Raw genomic sequence first — 17,580 nt, forward strand, 5'->3', positions numbered from 1 at the left:
TAGTCCGCAGGTACAGCAGGCAGTGAAGAAAGCAAATGGCATGTTGGCCTTCATAGCGAGAGGATTTAAGTCAAAGAGCAAGGAGGTCCTACAGGAGCAAGGAGTTATACAGGGCCCTGGTGAGACCACACCTGGAGTATTGTGTGCAGTTTTGGTCTCCTAATTTGTGGAAGGACATCCTTGCTATTGAGGGAGTGCAGCATAGGTTCACGAGGTTAATTCCCAGGATGGCAGGACTGACATATGATGAAAGAATGGATCGACTGGGCTTATATTTACTGGAATTTAGAAGGATGAGAGGGTGTCTTATAGAAACATATACAAATCTTAAGGGATTGGACAGGCTAGATGCAGGAAAAAAGTTCCCGATGTTCGGGGAGTCCAGAACCAGGGTTCTCAGTCTTAGAATAAGGGGGTAGGCCAATTAGGACTGAGATGAGGAAAAACCTTTTCACCCAGAGTTGTGAACTCGTGGAATTCTCTGCCACAGAAGGCAGTGGAGGCCAATTCACTGGATGTTCAGGAGAGAGTTTCAGATGTAACTCTTTGGGCTAAAGGAATCAAGGGATATGGGGAGAAAGCAGGAACGGGGTTCTGATTTTGGATGATCAGCCATGATCATATCGAGTGGCGGTGCATGCTCAAAGGGCCGAATGGCCTACTCCTGCACCTATTTTCTATGTTTCTGATCAATTTTGGCCTACTTATTATGTGGGACCCTAATGAAAGGCCAAACTCATGGCTTTTAACTACATGAAAGATCAGGTGGATTAGTGGGACGTGGTTGCAGGGGCCATCGCAGCCAGGTGAAGTGTCGATGTCCTCCATCGCTGATCTGTGCCGCTACAGGCCACGATTGATCAGGAATCTATGTGTGTTTTCACTGAGTCTTCACCGTTCTCCAAAGTAAAGCGTTCTAAAGACTCAATATACTCCCTTGATGAAGACAATTCATCTCGCCTGTCTTAAATGCGCCAGCGCTCATTCCGAGGCTGCCGCTCCTGGTTCTAGACTCCTGAGACAGTGGAAACATCCTCTCTATATTCAGTCTGTCGAGCCCCGCAAGACCCCGGCATAGCGTAGTCTATCACAACAATCGAGAGAAAATCCTCTGACTGCGATTATGGGAAAGTATTTCCTTGTATTAAACTTCAAAGCGCCCCCTGAATGTAGATCAATATTTTAAATGATTAGCTGCATGCAGCTTGTGGAAAGGCTTTAAAACATATGTGGTGTTCACCATCAATCATAACCTGCCACCCCCCCCCCCCCCCCCCCCCCCCCCCCCCCCCCCCCCCCCCCCCCCCCCCCCCCCCGGGAGAGTAAACTCAAAGCAAATTCCAGACAGTAGTGGCCAGTGAATCATAATACCGGAAATTTTACATGAAGCCCTTCGCCAATCCGAACTCTGCATTAACTGAGTGGAGTGACCAGGTCATCGTCCAAGCCTTGTCTGCCCACTTAGGCTAAGCATTTCCCCAAATCCCAATAGATGCTAGTTGGTGCTGACAGCTCCAGCTGTGGCTCGGATGGTTGTAATCTCATGCAAGTAATAAGGCTCGATGGTCAGTCCCAACTGCAGAAGATGTGAGGACAAAAGACCAGGGCAATGGCAGAGTGTTGCGTGCTGCAAGAGGGCCCACTTGGTCCAAGACGACCACTTGCAGGTGAGACGTGAAGTGAAGTTAAAGCTAAGTCATCGAGCACGGAAACAGGCCCTTTATCCCAACTTGACCATGCCGACCAACATTCCCCATTTGCACTAGTCCCATCTGGTGTTTGGACTTGCTGGTTTGCATTCTGAACTGGCTTATTGATAGAAGACTGAGGGGTTGTGATGGAAGGCTTGTAATGGCTGTGTTTGGCCCATATCCCTCTAAACCTATCCTATCCACGTACCTGTCTAAATATTCCTTATACATTGCGATAGGACCTGCCTCAACTACCTCCTCCAGCAGCTTGTTCCATGCAGCCACCACCCTTGGTGTGAAAAATTTACCCCTCAGCTCCCCATTAAACCTAGGTCCTCAGGGCATTACAATCGACCAACGGGATTCGTAGATCTTTCCCAACAGACAAGACAAGGCGGCCAAATGGTCTCTCCATGGTTATCACCCGATCAGTCAAGGTGACAATGAAATCAGGCCAAGCCTCTGTCTCCAAAGTAGCTAACATTTATTTTAAGGTTAGGTCTCCAGCTCCTGTGGCTGGGTACATTCCATACCAGTTTAAGATCAACAATTAAGCCGAAGTCCATAAGACTTTTAACTCAATTCAGTGTCTTATGAACTTGAATGAGCGTTTTTGAGAAGGGGACAAAGCTGTTTGATGAGGGCAAGGTGGTGGATGTTATCTATATGGATTTTAGCAAAGCAGTTGTTAAAGTCTCTCATGGTCGGCCGATCCAGAAGATTAAGGTGCCTGGCATCCACAGTGACTTGCTTGTTTGGATTCTGAACTGGCTTATTGATAGAAGACTGAGGGGTTGTGATGGGAGACTTGTAATGGCTTGTAATCTCAGGAGCCACACTCTCACTTCTAGACAGGGGGGGCTTTGAATTTAAAATGGGAGCATTCCAATATAAAAAACTATCGAAGGGAATTTTCCGAACTTTCACGTTCTTGCCAAATAACACATTGCGCGTCAGTGAAGAGAGTGAAGCACACACCAAGAATGTCCCAGCTCTGATCCCCAATCTATAAGCTGAGCCAAGTCAACCATCAGGGGAGAACAATTGGAGAAGGGTCACGACCCGAAACATCGCCTGTCCGTTCCCTCCACCCGCTGAGCTCACCCTGCACTTTGTTTTACTGGGGAAGTAGAGTTTGGTCACTCCCGGCAGTGAAACAACATAGTATGGTTGTCGAGAGCAAGCATGATCAGGAGTGTGTTTTAGCCATGATGCTCTGACAATGGAATGGAAGGGTGGAATGCTTTATTGTCATGTGTGACAAGGCACAGTGAAATCCTTTGCTTGCATACATAAGGAATGCAAATAGTCACCACATACGGCGCTGACAATGCTACAATGTACCCCCGCCAACTCCCCCTTTGTTATCCCCCTCCCCACCCAGCAGTGCCCCCACGCCCGCCCCCTCCATTGTTCTCTCCCTCCCCCACAAAGGTTGATGATGGACGGATCTTGTGTCTTGAATGGAATAGAAAACGGGCTGCACAATTTAAAATATGTTTAAAATAAAACACCACGCTCTTTTACATTGACATTTATCGTGAAAGCTAAAAACAAAATTGAAGGATGCTCATTTCAGTAGCAGCTAAAATTGCTCCAAATCTAGTTACGTTTAGTTTGGAGATACAGTGCCCTTTGGCCCACTAATTCCATGCCAACCAGCGATCCTCATACCACTATCCTACACACTAGGGACAATTCACCAAAGCCAATTGACCGACAAACCTGTATGTTTTTGGAGTGCAGGAGGAAACCGGAGCACCCGGAAAAAACCCATGCAGGTCAAAGGGAGAACATCGAAATGCCGTACAGTCAACACCTGTAGTCGGGATCGGATTCGGTTCTATGTGCCACTGTGGTGCCCTATTGTTCGTATGTCTGGAGACAGTCGTCACTGAAGGCAGGCAATGATGATGAGATGCTTTGCTGCCCCTGTGCCTCGTAGACTACGGTAGACTGAGGAATGGGATGTTCGAAGACCAAGCCTGCAAAGCCAGCTCATGGTCTACTATCATAGACTTCTCATAGACTACTGTCAATCTAAAAGAATTATGAATGCAGGACACATGCAATCAATGGGTCTGTTACAATAAAAATAATAGCCAGCAGCCACCTGCCGGTTCATCCAACGAGACTGCTAATGCATTGGCCTACTCCTACTCCTGCTTATTTATTACTGATAGCATATTTAGACAGCAAAATCACCTTTGTATGCCAGTATATCAAACAACTCCCCTTACTTAAAAATCCAATCCACTTGTTATTTGTGCAGGAAGGAACTGCAGATGCTGGTTTACACCGAAGATAGATACAAAATGCTGGAGTAACTCAGCAGGACAGCCAGCATCTCTGGAGAGAAGGAATGGGTGACGTTTCGGGTCAAGACCCTTCTTCAATGTCTATGAATCATCTTACCACAATCAGAGAGCAGTTCTGAATTACTATCTACATCTCTTTGATGACCCTCAGATGATCCTTGATCAGACTATGTTGGCTTTATCTCGCCCGAGTCATTGTTCCCGTATCATGTATCTATACACTGTAAATGCATTGATTGTAATCAAGTATTGTCTTTATGCCGGCTGGTTAGCACGAAACAAAAGCTTTTCCCTGCATCTCGGTATACGTAGCAATAAACTAAACTGATAAACTATCACTTGCCAGGCTTTGTTATGCCCCCACCTTTTGTTTTCAGATTTCTCCTCCCTACCACAATCAGTCTGAACAAGGGCCCAGATCTAAAACATCGTCTACCCATTCCCTCCACAGATGCTGCCTGGCCCGCTGAGTTCCTCCAGCACTGTGTGTTTTGCTTAACATTCCAACATCTGCAATTCCTTCCCACTTTCCCGAGTGATTCACGAATTCTCCCGAGTTTTCAAACACACAGAATATTTGTAACAAGTCCGTAGGAGGTTGTAAGAGTCCGTGGATATATCGTAGCGGCTCGTTATGCCAGCCGTAGGTCCTCAGGGCATCAGGTAAGTCGGGAAGTTTCTTCAGCATGATGAAAAATGTCCACGAGTAAAAAAATTGCCCCAAGTACCTACGGTTGCCATAACGAGCCGCTATGATATGTCCAGGGACTCCTACTGCCTCCTACAGACTTGTTACAAACATTCTGTGAGTTTGAAAACTCGGGAGAATTTGTGAATAACTCAGGGGAATTCGTGACTAAGTTGGGAATGTGGGACAGGCCATTTAGTGTGTTACTGTGGGTTAGTTCGGGTCACCATTGCATAATTAGAATCGTCAGTGCTACTACACACGTTCACAGATTGGCAAAGAAAGATTTTACATCAGTCAGAATTTCTCAAAGCATGACACAACAAATTAAATATTTGTGTCGGACAAGTCACTCTCGTAGGGTAGTCCAGCCTCAGAAAAATAAATCTCTCTTCAAAATGAGTTTATAATTTGAGCCGTCAGCAACAGGACAGTCACTGATCAGGGGCGGCACGGGATCACGTACAGAAGGATGATAGTCATAGCATCCCGTGCTGCTGTAACATGCTGTGCAGTTTAACGTAAACTCCCACGGGAAAGCGAGACAGCAGCCGACAGTGACCCCCAATGAACAACCATTAAAGCAGAGAGAAATAATGGGTCAGTGGAAACTAAAGATTGATGTCATGCAAGTTCTTTTAACATTCATAGTGATCGTTCCTGAAGACCGTTATAAATATACTTTAAACATGGTTTTGTTTTGTTTGGTGGAGTTTACCGAGACAGCGCAGAAACAGGCCATTTGTCCCTCCGTGTGCGCGCCGACCAGCTATCACCCCCGTACACTAGCACTAACCTTCTCACTTGGGACAATTTACAATTTTACCGAAGTCAATTAACCTACAAACCTGCACGACTTGGGAGTGTGGGAGGAAACCGGAGCACCCGGAGAAAACCCACGTGGTCACGCGGAGAACGTACAAACTCTGTACACCCATAGTCAGGATGGAACCTGGGTCTCTGGCGCTGTGAGGCAGCAACTCTACCGCTGCGCCACCATGTCGCCCAAAGTATCCACCCTGTTGATGCCGACTACAATTTTAGCTCATAGATAGTTCCATTAAAACGTGCAGATTGCATCCCTATCAAACCCACTTCACGTATCATCATTATTAACCAGGCAAAATTTCTAAGCCAAGAAAATGTTACAGAGGACAATTATCAGACTGACCGTATACATTGGCTCAAGTCAAGACAATGATATGTACTGAACCCTTTGATGTACTTTTATTGTTGCAACTAAGGCTTCAGAATAGCAGTCTCAGTTTTGCAGATTCATCATAAATATCCACGTATATACCCCTTGCACAAGTTCCAGTTCTAACCATACTTTGATATGCATTGAAATATAACCCAGAATATAAATGACACATTGCCGTAATATACAAATTCAAATTATTGGACACTCCAATCTTTCCAAAGAGCCATTTTCTCGTGTCATTTGCATTCAGATTTCCTGTGCTGTAGTATTTTAATTGAGCATTTTGGTGTGTTATTTAACTCAATTATTGTACTGTAGAAATTAACTTCATAACAGCATTGCCGTGCGGCGTCACGATATTCACAAGTATCTCCGTTTTGATGTAAAACTAAACTCTCAGTAAACTGTGCAACTTAACAAAAGTAATCTAACTCAAGTAATTTATTTTCAAGTATTTTTCCTCAAAGCACAAGAAGTACGAGGCAGCTCAAACTAAAAAAAAGCAACCCAAAGCTTCAGTCGCTACAAACAAAATCTTTCACAGAATTGACTGGCAAGATCATCAGCTGATTTGAAGGCATATTTATCAAGTCAGCCACATACTTGGATGTTAGGACATTTCATGGGAGGTCAGTAAAAAACCCCAATGGACAACTCGAGAAATATCAATCAGGACAATGGTTAGAATGCAGATTTAGCTATTTAGATTGAGATTAATTGTAGAGGTGTATTTAAGGGGAGATTAGATAAATAAAGGAACGAAAATGTAGAAAGACGTGTTGAGTAGGAAGGAACTGCAGACGCTGGTTTACAGCGCAGATAGACGCAAAATGTGGAGTGTCGACTGAAGAAGCGTCTTGTCCCAAAACGTCACCTATTCCTTTTCTCCAGAGTTGCTGCCTGACCCGCTGAGTTACTCCAGCATTTTTGTGTCTACCTTCCAGAAGGATGAGTTGATAGAGTGAGATGGCTTAGAGGGGAGCTTGTGCAAGGGTAGGTTGGATTTAACCTTCACTGTAATTCGGTGCCTCTCCATCAGAGCATCTAATTATCATTCTAGTCCAGATTGTTCTTCAAGATATAGAATTATGGACGGCTAATAATTCTAAAATCAAATTAGAACTACAATGTACATTCTAAATGTAACAAGGTGCAACAGGTAAACTACTTATTGCGTTTCTCGGGGTCAAAGAGCATCCGCGGAGGAAAAGGGGTGGTCGACGTTTCGGATCCAGATCCTGCATCAGGTCTGAGAGTGAAGAGATCAAAGGGTGGGTTGAGACAGGGAGGCGATCGGTAGATTCAAGAGAGGTGGGGAATGATGGGCTGGTGCATCGAGGCAAGGGATGGGGAGGCAGGGTTTAGAGAGGGACAGTTGGTTGATAGGTGGAAAGAGATAAAAGGGGAAAAAAATGGGTAGATGAAACCAGGTGAAGGAGGGGGAAGAGGTGACAAGGTACAAGCTCCAGTCATCACTCAAACCAGCGACACAGGTCGTGAGCATCAGGCTAAACGCTTCATAATGTTGATCAACTCTCAGTGGGTTTTTTTTAAAACCATACTTCAAAAATACACAGTTGCACACAAACCTGGGATAGCTACACCCGTCGATGGGATTTAACGTTCAGCTGAAATGTTCACGTTCACAACTAATAGGAGTAGAATTAGGCCATTTGGCCCATCATGTCCACTCTGCCATTCAATCATGACTGATCTCTGCTTCTTAATCCCATTTTCCTGCCTTCTTCCCATTACCCTTGACACCTGTTCTAATCAAGAATCTATCTATCTCTGCCTTAAAAATATCCACTGACTTGCCCTCCACAGCCCTCTGTGGCAAAGAGCTCCACAGGTTAACTACCCTCTGATTAAAGAAGTCCCTCCTCACCTCCTTTCTAAAAGAGCGCCTTTTTAATTCTAACGCTATGACCTCTGGTCCTAGACTTTCCCACCAGTGGAAACATCCTTTCCACATACAGAATAATGAAAGACATAGATAGAGTGTAAGTTTCAATGAGGTCCCCCCTCAACCTTCTAAACTCCAACGCGTAGAGGCCCAGTGCTGTTAAACTGTCAAATTGTTCGGATTTCTCTCAGTTGTAAACCGTATAATGAACCACGTCGAGTAACAAGCTGTGACTCAAGAACCCAAGACACGCTGAGCTCCTCGAGCACTTTGCCTTTTGTCCCAGAGTGAGACTAAGAGCTGGTATGGTGCCCTTCAATAGTACATGGGGATTGGACTGTAACTTGTCAATGGGTCTGAGTAACAAGATCAACATCCCTCAAGCCATGAACCTTCTGAACAGGAACCTGGGCAACGGTCTATCACTTGTGTGCAGGGGGGAACTGCAGATGCTGGTTTACATGAAGATGCTGGAGTAACTCAGCGGGTCAGGCAGCATCTTTGCAGAAAAGGAATAGGTGACGTTTCGGGTGGAGACACTTCTTCAGACTGGGAGTCGGGGGAGAGGGAAAACTAGAGGTGTGAAAAGGTACAGAACACATCCGAGCTGGCACCAACGGCCAAGGAAAGAGTGGAGCCCACAATGGTCCATTGGTGGCTGTGGAGGTGATAACGAAGAGACGCGAACAGTTAAACTAGCAGGACGACGCGGGTGGGGGGGGAGGGATGGAGAGAGAGGGAACGCTAGGGTTACTTGAAATTAGAGAAATTAACCTTCATAACGCTGGGTTGTAAGCTGCCCATGCAACAAAAAAAAAGTTTGCCAGGTCCTGTCCTGCCCCCACCTCTCATTCAGCCCCCCCCCCCCCCCCCCCCCCCCCCCCCCACTTAAACAATCAATGTGAAGAAGGGTCCCGACACGAAACGTCGCCCATCCATGTTCTCCAGAGATGCTGCCTGACCCGCTCAGTATTCCAGCACTTTGTGTCTTTTTGTGGGGGGTAAATCAGCATCTGCAGTTCCTTGTGTCTACTGTAGAGATGCTGCAGGCTGCTTCAAGAGCGTGGACGCGAAGGCGCCTCAGTTGGTGTCCCGGGGCACACATTTAACTGTCCCGACTCAGTTCATACTGTTAACTCCGCTCTCCATAGCGGGGTTGACGCGGGACGCAAATGGCAAGCGGAGACAGACTCCCGAAGGAGTTGCGTTGAAATAGCGGCTGCGCGTTTATTTCAGCTGTCAACTGGCTTTCCTGGTGAAATAACAGTCTGGGACATAACTTTCCAACAGCCCTAGTCTGAGCTCCAGGCTTCAGCGACCCGTTCCGTCACAACAACCCCACACTCCCCACCCCCCCCTTTCAGATTGTCCCCCGCCCCTCACTGACCGGGATATGTGGAGAAAGTTGGTTCAAAACTTCCTGACTTGTCTCCCACAGTCCCTGCCTCCCAGTAACATCACCCCGGGAGGTTCTCTCTCACTCCTCTCTCTGTGTCTCTCACCTTGTAACATCGCCTCCAGTTTCTTGCGGTCCACCCGGAACCTCTCTTCCAGCCAGTCTGGGTCAGTGCAGTGCGGCAGAGTGTGAGCATCGTCCTCGGAGGCTGCGAGCGGGGAGTCGGTGCTCCTCTCGCTGTTGGAGCCGGGGTCGCCTGCCCCGGTCTCTGGCAGCGGCTGCGAGGGCACCAGGTAGCCGCTCAGACAGTCGCCCTGAGCCGCCATCGCTTGCAGTAGTAGCAGCAGCAGCAGCAGCAGCAGCAGCAGCGCCGCGCTTGGTCAATTTCACTTCCAACTGACCCGGCCGGGGCACTGGGACTCGGCAAACACATCCAGTCTGCATCCAACTCTGACACACTCTCTCTTCTCTCTCCCCTCACTCACACACAACTCTGCAGAGCAAACCCCACTTAGCAAATCCATCCGCACAATTCCACCCAAAGTAGTCCCATTGCAACTTAATCTGTAACCTATTACAATAGTCATTCCTCAGTGAACGACCGAATGAGCCAACGCTGAGAGAAACGGCATCGTCTACTCAGCATTAACCCCTTGCAATGCAATTCTATCTGACTTATTAAACACCCACATTTCTGGAACAGTGTGTGTTTTAAATCTGCATTTTCTTCCATCTGTATTTTCTTTAAAAAAAAATTTTCAGCGGATTCTTGTCCACAACACAGACTGAAGAAGGGAATGGAATTCCAACCCACCCCCCTCTCCCCCGAGTCAAACACTGAAGCTGCGCAGGAAGGAACAGCAGATGCTGGGTCAGAGCGAAGATATACACAAAAAGTTGGAGTAACTCAGCGGGGTCAGGCAGCATCTCTTGCGAAACAAAAATAGGCGACGTTTCGGTTTCGTCAGTCTGGGGAAAGGGAAACATAGAAAATAGGTGCAGGAGTAGGCCAATCGGCCCTTCGAGCCTGTACCGCCATTCAATCCGATCATGGCTAACCCTAATGCACATCCAACTCAGTATCCCGTACCTGCCTTCTCTCCATACCCCCTGATCCCTTTAGCCACATGGGCCACATCTAACTCCCTCTTAAATATAGCCAATGAACTGGCCTCAACTACCTTCTGTGGCAGAGAATTCCAGAGATTCACCACTGTGTGAAAAATGTTTTTCTCATCTCGATCCTAAAAGATTTCCCCCTTATCCTTAAACTGTGACCCCTTGTTCTGGACTTCCCCAACATCGGGAACAATGAGAGATATGGACGGTGATATGGAGAGATATAGAACATCTGAATGAGATATAAGCAGAAAGTTGTTACTTAGTTAGTTTATTGTCACGTGTACCGAGGTACCGTGAAAAAAAATTGTTGCGTGCTAATCAGTCAGCAGAAAGATAGTACATGATTACAGTCATAGAGTGAGACAGTGTGCAAACAGACCCTTCGGCTCACCTTGCCCACACTGGCCAACATGTCCCAGCTACACTAGTCCCACCTGCCTGCAATTGTTCCATATCCCTCCAAACTTGCCCTATCCATGTACCGGTTTAACTGTTTCTTAAACGTTGGGATTGTCCCAGCCTCAACTGAAAACTGAAACTTTGGCCCGAAACATTAACTCTTGTTTTTTTCTCCCCTTCCATACACCTACCACCCTGTGTGTGAAACAGTTACCCCTCAAATTCCTATTAAATCTTTTCCCCTTCACCTTGAACCAATGTCCTCTGGTCCTCGATTCCCCTCCTCTGGGCAAGAGGCTATGTGCATCTACCCGATCTATTCCTCTCATGATCTTATACACCTCTCTCTATATGATCATCCCTCATCCTCCTGCTCTCCAAGGAATAGAGACCCAGCCTACTCAACTTCTCCCTATAGCTCAGACCGATCCATTCACAGTATATAGATAGTAGTAGTAGTAGTAGTAGTAGGCCCCTCTTGATCATGACTGACCATGACCATGGTCGGAATGCAAGCCTGGGCGATGTCATATGGAGGACAGGCTGTTGCCCATGCAGCACGTCCCCCCTCTCCACATCGCTGATCGATCCAAAGGAACAGCAGGGCCGTTACAGTTTGGCACCAGCGCCATCGCAGGAACTGCCAGAGCGAGGTTGTAGACAACGACGAACTGCCTTAGGGGCTCTGACTCTGAATTTTCTTGAGGTTTACTCCTGGAGCCTTTTCCAAGACTGGATATGGCCACAAGGCAGTGGAAGTTTTAAATCAGAGTTTTTTCCCTCTCGTAGATGGACTGCCTTCCCAGGTTGACGATACATTTCCCAAGATAATTGAACCCCCAGATTCAGAGTATCCACATCTGGTAAACGTTTTGAATGAATGAATGAATTAATTACGTTTATTGGCCAAGTATTCACATACAAGGAATTTGCCTTGGTGCTCAGCCCGCAAGTGACAACATGATATCCAGTGACAGTTAGGAATTACACAAAAAACATTAAACATTAATAATGAAACATTATTGATTAAACTTGTGCATTAAATAAAATACCAGAGCAAATGGAAGCTACAGATTTTTGGTTATCGAGTAGAGCTACTACTCATGGAAAAAAAGCTGTTTTTATGTCTGGCTGTGGCAGCTTTGACAGTCCAAAATCGCCTTCCAGATGGAAGTAATTCAAAGAGTTTGTGGCCAGGGTGAGAGGGGTCAGAGATGATCTTACCCCTCATTTCCTGTCCCTTGTAGTGTACAATTCATCAATGGAGGGAAGGTTGCAGCCAACAACCTTCTCAGCTGATCAGATAATTTGCTGCAGCCTCCAGGTGTCGTGTTTGGTGGCTGAGCCAAACCAGACCATGATGGAGAAGGCGAGGACAGACTCTACGATGGCCGTGTAGAATTGGACCATCATTGCCTGTGGCAGATTGTGCTTCCTCAGCTGCCGCAGGAAGTACATCCTCTGTTGTGCCTTTTTGACTGTGCAGTCGATGGCGGCCCCCCCCCCCCCCATTTAAGGTCCTTGGAGATGATGGTTCCCAGGCACTTAAACGGCTCCACAGATGTGACTGTGGTGTTGTTGATGGTGCGTGGCGTGAGGGGAGGGGAAGGGAAGCTCTCCTAAAGTTTACAATTAATTCCACTGTCTTAAGAGCATTGAGCTCTAGGTTGTTGCGATGGCACCAGGATGCCAGCTGTGTCACTTCCTGTCTGTAGGCAGATTCCTCCCCATCCTGGATCAGTCCAAACAGGGTTGTGTCGTCGGCAAACCTGAGAAGCTTGACAGAGGAGTCAGTGGAGATACAGTCGTTGGTGTAGAGAGAGTAGAGGAGAGGAGAGAGTACACAGCCTTGCCTGCTTTCCTGATCTTAGCCCAAGCATCTTCCCAAAACAGAAAATGCTGGGTACACTCATGATATTTGTAATATGTATCTGCACACTATGAATGGCTGGATTGTGGTCATGTATGGTCTTTCCACTGTCTGGTTAGCACGTAACAAAAGTTTTTCACTGTACCTCAGAATGTGTGACAATTAACTAAACTGAAACTTTGGCCTGAAATAGTAACTTTAAAGGTTTTTTCTTCCATTCCGCGGATGCTGCCTGACCTGCTGACCATTTCCTGTTTTTATTTCAGATTTGCAACTTCTGCAGTTTGTTTCCTCATTTGGTTTCATCACAAAATGTCAATTAAGAATACTAATTCAAATAATGACAAATGTCAGCCTGAAGAATGGTCCCAACCCGAAACAGCACCCGTCCTTTTTCTCCAGAGATGCTGCCTGACCTGCTGAGTTACTCCGGCACTTAATTTCCATACTAATTCTTGATCATCCACAATCTGGGGGTACACAGTCAGAACCTTTTTCTCAAGGTGGGAATGTCAAAGAGTAGAGGGTATAGCTTTAAGGTGAGAGGGCCAAAGTTTAAAGGGAAAAAAGCCACAAACTGTTGGAATGACTCAGCGGGCCGGGCAGTTTCTCTGGAGGTCATAGATTGGTGACGATTTGGGTCTGAACAAGGGTTGTAACCCACAATGTTGTTCATCCACGTGTAGGAGTACGTCCAGTTCCTTGCATCTAAAGTTTGTAGGAGTAGGCCAGTCAGCCCTTCGAGCCAGCACCGCCATTCAATATGATCATGTCTGATCATCTAAAATCAGTACCCCGTTCCTGCTTTTTCCCAAAACCCTTGATCCCTTTAACCCCAAGAGCTAAACCTAACTCTCTCTTGAAAACATCCGGTGAATCGGCCTCCAGTGCCTTCTGTGGCAGAGAATTCCACAGATTCACAACTCTCTGAGTGAAATAAATAAAAGTTCCTGGGTGAAAAAAGATGTGCAGGGCACGTTTTACTACACATAGAGTGGTGGGCGCCTGAAACGCGCTTCCTTGGGTGATAGCAGATGAAGTTAGTGGTACTTAAGAGGCTTTTGGAAAGGGACATGACTATGCAGGGAATGGAAGGATTTGGATCATGTGCAAGCAGAGCAGATTAGTTTAACTCTCCGTCATGTTCGGCACGGACATTGTGGGCCAAACGGCCTATTCCTGTACCTTATTGTTCAACGTTCTATGATTTGAATCTAATATTGTACATGGGGGATGACTTATGCCACCTAATCTACAATATGTAATCTTTAAACGAACATTATCATATTTTTAATTAAAACATACATTAACTTTTTATGTTTGATGATTACATTCATTTTTATCATTGCAACTTGTAACTCGCACCCTATGGATGCACATCAGTGCCTCCACTGGTAAAGGGCTATAATTGCAACGTGAATTCTCATTAGGAAGTCTCATTAGATAAGATTAGTTTATTTTCATCTACATCAGGGTGCAATGAAATTCCTTGTACACATGAAGCTCATAGAGTAAACAGTATTCATGTTAATGTTAGATGCAACATTAAATTCAACGATAAACGAAAACAGCAAAATGTGTGAGAAGGAACTGCAGATGCTGGAAATTCGAAAGTAGACAAAAGTGCTGGAGAAACTCAGCGGGTGCAGCAGCATCTATAGAGCGAAGGAAATAGGCAACGTTTCGGGCTGAAACCTTTCTTCCTTCGCTCCATAGATGCTGCTGCACCCGCTGAGTTTCTCCAGCACTTTTGTCTAACAGCAGAAAATTGCAAGATTGCAATGTAAAATCTGAGTTTACTTTAGAAATACAACACAGAAACAGGTCCTTTGGCCCACCCAATCCGCGCCGTCCAGCGATCAACCCGTACTCTAGCACTATCCTACATACTTATGACAATGTACATATTTTACCAAAGCCAATTAGCCCACAAACCAAAGACAGACACAAAATGCTGGAGTAACTCAGACGGCTCAGGCAGCATCTCTGGAGAAAAGGAAAAGGTGACATTTCGGGTCGACACCCTTCTTCATACTGTCCCGAAATGTCACCCATTCTGAGTTTACTTTAGAGATACAGCACGGAAACAGGTCCTTCGGCCCACCCAATCCACACTGTCCAGCGATCACCCCATACAGTAGCATTATCCTACACACTTGGGACAATTTACAAATTTTACCGAAGCCAATTAACCCACAAACCACAAAATGCTGGAGTAACTCAGATGGGTCAGGCAGCATCTCTGGAGAAAAGGAACAGGTGACATTTCGGGTCAACGCCCTTCTTCAGACCGAAGAAAGGCCTGAAGAAGGGCCTCGACCTAAAATGTCATCTATTCCTTTTCTCCAGAGATGCTGCCTGACCCACTGATACACCAGCTTTTTGTGTCTATCGTCGGTTTAACCCAGCATCTGCAGTTCCTCCATCCACATTTAACCTACGGACCAAGTTGTACAAAGGAATATCAAAGTACAATAACCAAAAGAGGTAAAGTTAAGAGTGTGTGTCCATGGTAGCAACTCCAGGAACGTTGTGTGAAAAAAGATGATTGGAAAGGTCAAGAGTCAGACAGCAATGGGGAAGATGCACATGGAGGCATTGTGGCTATGTTTAGTGATGAGCTTGTTTGGTGTTATGACACAAAGCTGGGGGGCAGTGTTAGCTGTGAGGAAGATGCTTGGAGGCTGCAAGGTGACTTGGATAGGTTGGGTGAGTGGGCAAATGCATGGCAGATGCAGTATAATGTGGATAAATGTGAAGTTATCCACTTTGGTGGCAAAAACAGGAAAGTAGACTATTATCTGAATGGTGGCCGATTAGGAAAAGGGGAGATGCAATGAGACCTGGGTATCATGGTGCACCAGTCATTGGAAGTAGGAATGCAGGTGCAGCAGGCAGTGAAGAAAGCGAATGGTATGTTAGCATTCATAGCAAAAGGATTTGAGTATAAGAGCAGGGAGGTTTTACTGCAGTTGTACAGGGTGTTGGTGAGACCACACCTGGAGTATTGCGTACAGTTTTGGTCTCCAAATCTGAGGAAGGACATTATTGCCATAGAGGGAGTGCAGAGAAGGTTCACCAGACTGATTCCTGGGATGGCAGGACTTTCATATGAAGAAAGACTGGATAGACTTGACTTGTACACGCTAGAATCAGAAGATTGAGGGGGGATCTTATAGAAACTTACAAAATTCTTAAGGGGTTGGACAGGCTAGATGCAGGAAGATTATTCCAGATGTTGGGGAAGTCCAGAACTAGGGGTCACAGATTAAGGATAAGAGGGAAGTCTTTTAGGACCGAGATTAGAAATTAATTTTTTACACTGAGAGTGGTGAATCTGTGGAATTCTCTGCCACAGAAGGTAGTTGAGGCCAGTTCATTGACTATATTTAAGAGTGAGTTAGATGTGGCCATTGTGGCTAAAGGGATCAGGGGGTGTGGAGAGAAGGCAGGGATGGGATACTGAGTTGGATGATCAGCCATGATCATATCGAATGGCGGTGCAGGCTCGAAGGGCCGAATGGCCTAGTCCTGCACCTATTTTCTATGTTTCTATGTCTATGCTGAAGGTTGAGCCGAAGTCAATGAATAGCATCCTGACATTGGTGTTCCTGATGACAAGGTGATCCAGGGCAGATTATAGTGCAACAGAAAGAGGGTGGCACGGTGGTACAGCAGTAGAGTTGCTGCCTTACAGCACCAGAGACCTATATTCAATCCTGACTGAGGGGGCTGTCTGGTCATCTCCCGATGATCACTTGGACTTTCTCCGGGTGCACCAATTTCCTCCCACACTCGAAAGACGTACAGGTTTTGTAGGATAATTGGGCTTTGATAAAAATTGTAAATTGTCACTAGTGTGTAGGGTAATGTTAGTGTATAGGGGGTCGCTGGTCGGCGCGGACTCGGTGGGCTGAAGGGCCAATTTCCACGCTGCATCTCTAAACTAAACTAAACGAATCAATGGCATTATCCATAGATATATCATATAACCATATAACAATTACAGCACGGAAACAGGCCATCTCAGCCCTACAAGTCCGTACCAAACAACTTTTTTTCCCTTAGTCCCACCTGCCTGCACTCATACCATAACCCTCCATTCCCTTCTCATCCATATGCCTATCCAATTTATTTTTAAATGATACCAACAAACCTGCCTCCACCACTTCCACTGGAAGCTCATTCCACACCGCTACCACTCTCTGAGTAAAGAAGTTCCCCCTCATGTCACCCCTAAACTTCTGTCCCTTAATTCTGAAGTCATGTCCTCTTGTTTGAATCTTCCCTACTCTCAAAGGGAAAAGCTTGTCCACATCAACTCTGTCTATCCCTCTGATCATTTTAAAAACCTCTATCAAGTCCCCCCTTAACCTTCTGCGCCCCAGAGAATAAAGACCTAACTTATTCAACCTATCTCTGTAACTTAGTTGTATCTTTCCTGTGAGTTATGGGACACGTCGATTTTCTGGAAGACTGGCACAAGTATAGGCCATTACCAGTCTTTCAAAGCACTTTAGTTTAGTTTAGTTTAGTTTAGTTTAGTTTAGTTTAGTTTAGAGGTACAGCGCAGAAACAGGTCCTTCGGCCCACCGAGTCCACGCCGACCAGCGATCCACGCGCACTAACGCTATATTACACACCCTTACCTAGCTAATTAACCTACTGACCAGTGCCTCTTTGGTGTTTGGAAGGAAACCGGAGCTACCGGAGATAATCCACGCAGGGAGAATGTACAAACTCCGTACAGGCATCACCTATAGTATGGATCGAACCCGGGTCTCTGGCATTGCAAGGCAACAACTCGACCACTGCACCACCACTTCATCATGTAAGACCCACCTGGCGGTAGTCATTGAAACTGTATTTTTCTTAGGGAGTGAAACGATGGAGGTTTCCTTGAAGCAGATGGGGAAAGTTGAAGTGAGAGGTTGAAGATGTTGGTGAAACTATGCCCAGTTTATAGGCAAACACTTCCAGGGACTCGTT

General features: G+C 46.1%; 1 protein-coding gene across 1 annotated transcript in view; it reads right to left on the bottom strand.

Annotated features, from left to right (window-relative positions):
* The window catches only part of LOC129704241 (protein bicaudal C homolog 1-like), a 221,285-nt gene extending 211,360 nt beyond the window's left edge, over positions 1–9,925 (bottom strand). Inside the window, exon 1 of the mRNA XM_055647242.1 lies at positions 9,307–9,925. Coding sequence (XP_055503217.1) covers positions 9,307–9,526 — 220 coding nt within the window. The 5' untranslated portion in view covers positions 9,527–9,925. The remainder of the gene's footprint in view (positions 1–9,306) is intronic.
* Between the last annotated feature and the right edge of the window lie 7,655 nt (positions 9,926–17,580).

Source organism: Leucoraja erinacea, chromosome 15, assembly GCF_028641065.1.
Source record: "Leucoraja erinacea ecotype New England chromosome 15, Leri_hhj_1, whole genome shotgun sequence".
Taxonomy (NCBI): domain Eukaryota; kingdom Metazoa; phylum Chordata; class Chondrichthyes; order Rajiformes; family Rajidae; genus Leucoraja; species Leucoraja erinaceus.